The sequence below is a fragment of the Solenopsis invicta genome, chromosome 2 (genome assembly GCF_016802725.1).
Source record: "Solenopsis invicta isolate M01_SB chromosome 2, UNIL_Sinv_3.0, whole genome shotgun sequence".
NCBI lineage: Eukaryota > Metazoa > Arthropoda > Insecta > Hymenoptera > Formicidae > Solenopsis > Solenopsis invicta.
This window is the reverse complement of record NC_052665.1, coordinates 12,940,345-12,947,454: the sequence shown is the minus strand read 5'-3', so window position 1 is coordinate 12,947,454 and position 7,110 is coordinate 12,940,345. Positions and strand designations below refer to the sequence as shown.

General features: G+C 31.6%; 2 protein-coding genes across 4 annotated transcripts in view; one reads left to right on the top strand and one right to left on the bottom strand.

Moving 5' to 3' along the window:
* Positions 1–267: 267 nt before the first annotated feature.
* Positions 268–4,344, top strand: LOC105196741 (eukaryotic translation initiation factor 3 subunit G). 2 transcript variants are annotated; one of them, XM_011162825.3, is made up of 4 exons: positions 268–442; positions 2,019–2,089; positions 2,594–3,046; positions 3,333–4,344. In XM_011162825.3, the coding sequence occupies exons 2-4, from the start codon at positions 2,068–2,070 to the stop codon at positions 3,743–3,745; spliced, it is 888 nt and encodes a 295-aa protein (XP_011161127.1). In that variant the 5' UTR covers positions 268–442; positions 2,019–2,067; the 3' UTR covers positions 3,746–4,344. The 2 variants fall into 2 exon arrangements, with proteins under 2 accessions (XP_011161127.1, XP_011161128.1); XM_011162826.3 differs by lacking the exon at positions 2,019–2,089 and having other exon boundaries at positions 282–442.
* A 484-nt stretch (positions 4,345–4,828) lies between these two features.
* LOC105196743 overlaps positions 4,829–7,110 on the bottom strand; it is a 40,902-nt gene continuing 38,620 nt past the window's right edge. The window contains exon 4 of one of the 2 annotated variants that reach the window (XM_011162828.3): positions 4,829–6,325. In XM_011162828.3, the coding sequence (XP_011161130.2) occupies positions 6,083–6,325 (243 nt within the window). In that variant the 3' untranslated portion in view covers positions 4,829–6,082. The remainder of the gene's footprint in view (positions 6,326–7,110) is intronic. The other variant, XM_039459366.1, reaches the window with a different exon arrangement.

The window sequence follows — 7,110 nt, the reverse complement described above, 5'->3', positions numbered from 1 at the left end:
AATATAAACGTTTCTATTGGCTATTGGGTGCGAATCAAATTCATACAGTGCTGCCAATTTAAGGAAATTTTTCTCCGTTACACGAAATTTATTGAAAAATAAAATGTTTAGGAGAAAATTTTTAAGAGAAAAATATGAAAATCTAACATTTTTTTTTCTAAAAAAATTTCCAGTACGACAATAACAAAATACAAATTTGGACAAAAACATCAACTTGGTAATCACTATTCATAGGAACAGACCCACCTTTCTCTTTCAAGAGTGATCGCAGACACGGCATCACTGCCATCACTGGACGCTGATTCCTCCATTTTGCTTTTCCACGTGGATTTATAGCCTCCTGTCCGCTCCGTTGACGGTTTGCGCTTTATTTCGTACATTTCATTGTGATTTGTGTTCCGACTTCAATCGTCTGTCTACTGCTAGCCGTATAATTCCTACGGTAAGACATTCAATGACAAATTTTATTGCTCTGACGCGACGTTTTCTTGATCTATGTATTTTCCAAACGTCTCCAATTTACAAAGCTGTGCCGATATAATGATGAAACACAGGCTTTTTTTTTACTTCGACTCTCGCGTAGATTTTACGTAGTATTGCTCGGTGAAATCGTGAATCAAATTAGATAAACGTGCAATCTTTAGGAATTTTTAATCCTCAATGTAGTATAGGTTAGGCGGTTTATATTTCACATGAGCAATTCAGGCCCCCTATTCTGAGCTGTGTTCAGAAACATCACCTGGATACACCCAGATATTATTCTTTGTTTAACATTTGGTAAATAACAAAGATAAAATAATATCTCTGATATCATTTCAGCGTTTCTGAATACAGCCCTGTAAGCAATAATGCTTTTTTGCTTGAAATTATCAATGTTCTAAATTCTCTGTAGTGTATGTAACATATCCTATATGTACTGTAATTATATTTTCTTAGAGAAAATATACCTTAAAATCTTATGGCTTTGTTCTTTCATGTTTAGTTTGATTATCAAGAATCTATGCGTTACAAAATTTTCTATTACTTTAAAACCAATTTAACTCTATTAGAGCATACCCTTAGTTTAAATCTGAAATAGGTTTGAGCTAATAAAAAATAAAAATAAATGTAAATAATTTTAACTAAAGAAATTAAGAAGTATAATTAACAAAAGAAAATAAATTATCACATATTCTGAACTCAACAACACTTATTACTGTACTTTTAAGCGTATAGTTTATGTTACATATATTATAGAATCTCGGAAATAAATGTGTGCATTTAGCGATAACAATGAGTTGAGAATATGAGCTATGTTACATGAAACAAAGTTTCAGACAAATGCTTATTTCCATAAAATTTGTTTATTAATATGATAATGCTAATTAGAAAAGAATTTCCCATAATTATTAAAATAAAGGACAAAATTAGATTTAGAAAAAATAAATATCTCTATCTGGACAGCTTCCTAAAATAAAGGACTTTCCTTTATATGGTTATTTAATCTATGTGGAATATGGAATGCAACTAACTTCAAAAAGGCATTAACTACTTGTGTCCTTATAAGGACCTTACATGGGCCCTATAATCAATAATATTGAATCAGTAATGCCAGTAATAACATTTACAAGTTTCTGATGTGCAATAAAGCTTTGTGCATAATTACATAATTTTCTTGATAAGACTAAAAATAAATAAATACTCGTGTAGTTGGAATTTAATAATCCATAATCTGCATTCACATAAAGACTGTCTGCTATCTACATTAGACCAAATTATTCATAGAATTACATGGTGTAAACATTTTGTTGGTGGCTTACTTTAGATCAAATATTTAATTAATTAATTATTATACTTACATTTAATATTTCTTTTATTAATTTCAAAAAATATTGTTGTTGAGTTTTTTAGTTGACTGATATTAAATCATAATTTAAGAGACAGTCTGTAAAGAAACATTTGTTAAATACATTATTACTATTTTTAATATGTTAAAAAAAGATTGAGTATCGTATAATTTTGTATCTAATTTGTTTCAGCATTTACATTTTCTGGCTCTAATAACGTTTCATTTATTATAAAAATAAGATGACTGACAAACCTGTAACGGGTTAAGTATAATATTTAGGTGTTCATATCAATGCAACTAATGTGTGAAACATCAATAATATTTTGTATATTATTTTGATTTTAAAATATTGAAATTTTTAGGATAAGTGTATTTGGATGTATATTCTTGACTATTTTAAACAATTTATAATTTACTATCAAACTGTAGGAAATATAATTGTATTTTATAAATGTATAATTTTATGAATGTATTTTGATTTTTTAAATATTTTTTATATTACATGTAATGAAACTCTATCTTTTAAAAATTTGATCCTAGATTATCATAGAAAATATAGTTATCTACATATATTTTAAACAGACTTCATAATTATACAGATGAATGAATGAAATGGAATTCAAATATGAAACTTTCATAGAAAATAATTTATAAAAAATAATTGCCTTAATATTTTAGAACTTGATGTTTACACATATTGCGTATACATTACATAAAACTAGTGTTTGTACATATGTAAATATTATAATATTATATAACTTGCAGAGATGCCTGTTGCACAAAACGAAGTCAAGTCTAGCTGGGCTGATGAAGTCGAAGAGGAAGGAGGAGCATTACCCGCGCCTTCGGAGGTCTATGAAAATGGTTTGAAAATTCTCACGGAGTATAAATACAATCAAGATAATAAAAAAGTTAAGGTTGTACGCGTCTACAAGATCGAGCGACGTATTGTATCGAAAACAATTGCGGCACGTAAAAATTGGGCAAAGTTTGGCGATTCTGCTGACGACAGGCCAGGACCTAATCCAGCCACTACTGTCGGTGGTGAGGATGTATTTATGCAATTCATATCCAGCAAAGAAGAAGAGAACAAGGTAGAGGAAGATTCCTTGGATAAATTGAAGAGCATGGGCGATAAAGGAGTTGTCAAATGCCGTAACTGCAACGGCGATCATTGGACGTCCAAGTGTCCATACAAAGATACTGTTCTTGCTGGTGGTAAGTTTATACTGCAGTACGTCGGGTTTTATGTACGGATCTATTACTCAACGTTTTTTTCTTTAAACTTGATACAAGGAGCCTGGGTCTCTGGCTTAATTTAGTCTTAGGTTCTTAAGCTTTGACAAAGTCTTTGGAAAATATATAATGTGACAATCGAGATCAAACTTGAAACTCACTGATTACGAGTCAGTCATTTTTGCATTGAATCATCTCAATAAATAATATCCAATATACTTATGTTATCTTTATACAAAACTATAACTGTTAAAATTCTCTCTTTCAGGAAAAGTACCAGATGACAAGAAACCTCTCGTTAATACAGGAATACCCGGTGCAATAGCTGAACTTAAACCACAAGGTGGCAAGTATGTGCCACCTGGTATGCGCGATGGTGGCAACAAACGTGGCGATTCAATGCAGATGCAGAGACGTGACGACACAACCGCCATACGTATTTCCAATCTTTCGCAGAGTACTACAGATGCGGATCTGGACGAACTTGTGAAGCCGTTCGGTTCCGTGGTGAAGCAGTTTCTCGCCAAGGAGAAGCTTTCCAATCTGTGCAAAGGTTTCGCATATGTACATTTTAAACACAGAGCTGATGCCGCGAGAGCGATCGCTACTTTGGATGGTTACGGTTACGATCATCTCATTCTAAGCGTCGAATGGTCAAAACCACAAGTTCAAAACAATTGAAATAAATAATTCATTTAATTTTAAATATAAGGATTTTCAAATAGATATTATATGTATTATTTATATTATACATTTATTTAATTTAATATGTTTAACCCTCTGTGTCTAAATTCTTTAAAGATCCAAAGAGGCAAATTTTCAATTTTTAAATATTCTGTCTCAAATTCGGATACGTACAAAAAAGTGAAAAAGTTTCGGGTCAAGCAATTGTAAGATCGTATTCTGAAATCTTGAAAGTCTATCAGAATTTTTTCCAATTTTTCAGAATTCAAAAATTCTTTTAAAAACGTTAAGTTGTCAGTTAAAAAACTGTCCAATCGGGAAGTAAATTCGGGTTCGGAATCTGCAGGCTATAGTCCTCTGAAAGGGAAAAGAATATTGAAGACTAGTGCTTGTAAAAATAATGTAGTAGTAGTTGTTTCTGAAAATTCGAAAAAGGAAATTGAAAACTGGTTCGATGTCAGGAGTCAAAGTTGATGCTGATACGCCAATCTGAAACCGGAAAAGAAGAAGAAAGGCCAATAACCTGACTGGTAATTAGAAAAACCGAGCAAAAAAAAAACAGACCACGGAGAGTTAATTATCACAAAATAAAATTCCCTACTTTTACTACATTTAGCCTTAAATGTATGATGTGAATATAGATCGCGATCCTATCTTTTATATTTTAAAATTTTATGTACGCAAGTATGTAAGTATATAAATATGTAAATGTATAATATATACAATATATATATTTACTTATTTATGTAAATATATATTAAATACTTAGCATATATTTAGCGTATATTTGTACTATATATAAATATATACAGTAAATATATAGTAAAAATGTAGATATAGTAAACAGGGAAACTCTTTGTTTTTTTATTTTTCTTAATGTTACTGGTATTCGTCTTCTTTTTAATTCTGTGAGGGGACATTTTGATCATGAGGCATGATACTTCTCCAATCTTCCACAAGTAATTTCTTAGAAGATTTCTGAATATAAAATCGAACTTGAAATATAAATTAATTATATCTACATCCCTTAAGAATGTTTCTAATCAAAATACATCCGCACACGTTTACAGTCTTAGCAAGATTTTATATAAACTTTATTACACTCTATTAAACTTTGCTTGCAATATTGTAACACTTCCAATCTATTGATTCAAAGCTACTCTGTTTACTCGTACGAAAAATAATTACATCACTAGATGACGTATCATCTAGCTTTATATTCTGAATATCTTATCGATTGAAAAATATATTGTAAATTCGTATGCGATTCTTACATGAATTAATTTCCTTAACTCCTATATTCTTAATCACGGATTTGCAAAAAAATTTAGAGAGGAAGAGTAAAAAAGGAGGAAACAATATATCTATTAAAATCTATCGAAACGAAACAGTCGATGAGTTAGATCTGGAACTTCGTTCATATGAAAGTGTAAATCGCTTAGCATAGACAGTTTTATTTCAATATATTACATAGATTATATTGAATCACAATGAATGTAATTACATTTGGATTTGGCCGCGTGCGGCCGCATTATGAGTGGAGTTAGGTACATATTTCCAGAATCGTAAAGTTACGTCTAATACAACCTTACACAATGGCTTATAGAAGACTCCTCGAAGGTACATCCATCGCGCTAATTACAATATAATACATCATTCTTCATTTTTATTCCTCATTCGTCATTCATATTTTTGCATTGGATCAGTTTTGCGATGACGCGTGTTACTGTTATCGAATAATAGGCCACGACTCTTGTAACTCTGAGAGAAAAAAAAAAAAATATTGAGGACAAATCGATGATCGCTAAACAATTGAAGATCGTCGTTGAAAATTGTGAATGGCACGAAACATCACATGCAACTCGTGTTTAACACATTATCTTTCTCGCACAATGAATCTAGGACACCCTGTAATAGCCCAATTATCCGTGAATATGTATAGTCGCCAATAAAGATTAGCTGAAAAGTGCATGATCAAAATGAACAGTCATCTCTTTCATATACTTGGCAATATCTCGCATGCTTCTCGACGTAAAGCATATCGCGTTGCAAGCAAAGTAGTCCGAGGTGTCTCGAGAAGAAATGTATATTCTCTGTATGTAAATCGATAGTAAAATTGATATATTAGAATGACGTACAAATGGAAAACTCAGTTTAAAACTCGGAATCGATTTCCGCGATTTCTTCCAAGTGCCCGTCAAATCTGCGTTTTGCTTAAATTTGTTTTTCTTTTTGGTCCGGCCGGTAGCCTATGTGGTTACACGGATTAAGAAAATTATCATCACTTGTCGTCGGAGGGCAAACGGAGGATGTTGAGTCCAGCGGTGAGCTTTATCACGTGACATTGATCTCCTCGTCCTCTTCGTTCTCCGTTTGCTCCTCAGGCCTTTGCGGACTTGTGAGCGGGCTCACGTCGCTCAGATCCATCCTCGGCCGATCCCCGTCGGCGTCGCTCAGATCCGGATTAGGGTTGTTCTTGTTCGGTAACGTCTGCTCGCGCGAGCCACCAGTCGCAAGCAGCTCCCGCTCCTTGCTGTTTCGCCACTTCATGCGCCGATTTTGAAACCAGATCTTCACCTGCAAATACAATCCATTGATCCATTACCACTTTGCAATGCAAATCGCAGAATTCAATTCTTTAAATACTTTTGATATCGTTATAAAATTCATAAAATAAGAATGAAATTCTATCCTGAATTTCGACATGAATCAAAATTATTTTATTTTATATTTATATATAATATCTCAATTTTCACAATAATAAATGAATATTAAACCGTTGTGTAAATAACATAATTAAATAGGAAAGCACTCCATTTTATTATTATATTAATATATCTTAACATATCTTGTGTGAATCTATATTCATTTTTTAGTTCCTTAACCTACGTGGCGAATACTTTCAATTTAAAAAAAAACACTTCTAAACTAAACCAAAATGATACTAATGTCATAATATTAAATTGATAATCAATTTAATAATACTGACTAATAAGCCCCTTTTATAATACTAATACTAATAAGCATTGTTTAAACAGCAAAGAATTTGCTGCGAAAAATATCCCAGTAGGATTCAAGTCTGGACCATCCTAGTTTCAACTTTAATATTTTCGTGAAAATAAATTTGATAATCGCGACGATATCATTCTTGAAATATAATATCTAGTTATTGGGAAGAATTGCCAAATGTGTACTATTTAAATTACCTTTTATTATATTTCTTATTTAGTACTGATTTGTGAATAAGTGAACGTTGGAAATTGTAGCTGTGTGCCCCCCTAAATCGCTTTTGAAAGTATTGACTTTCGATTATGAATTAAAATAATTAAAAATATAAGAAATCATTAACTAATACTGATTTT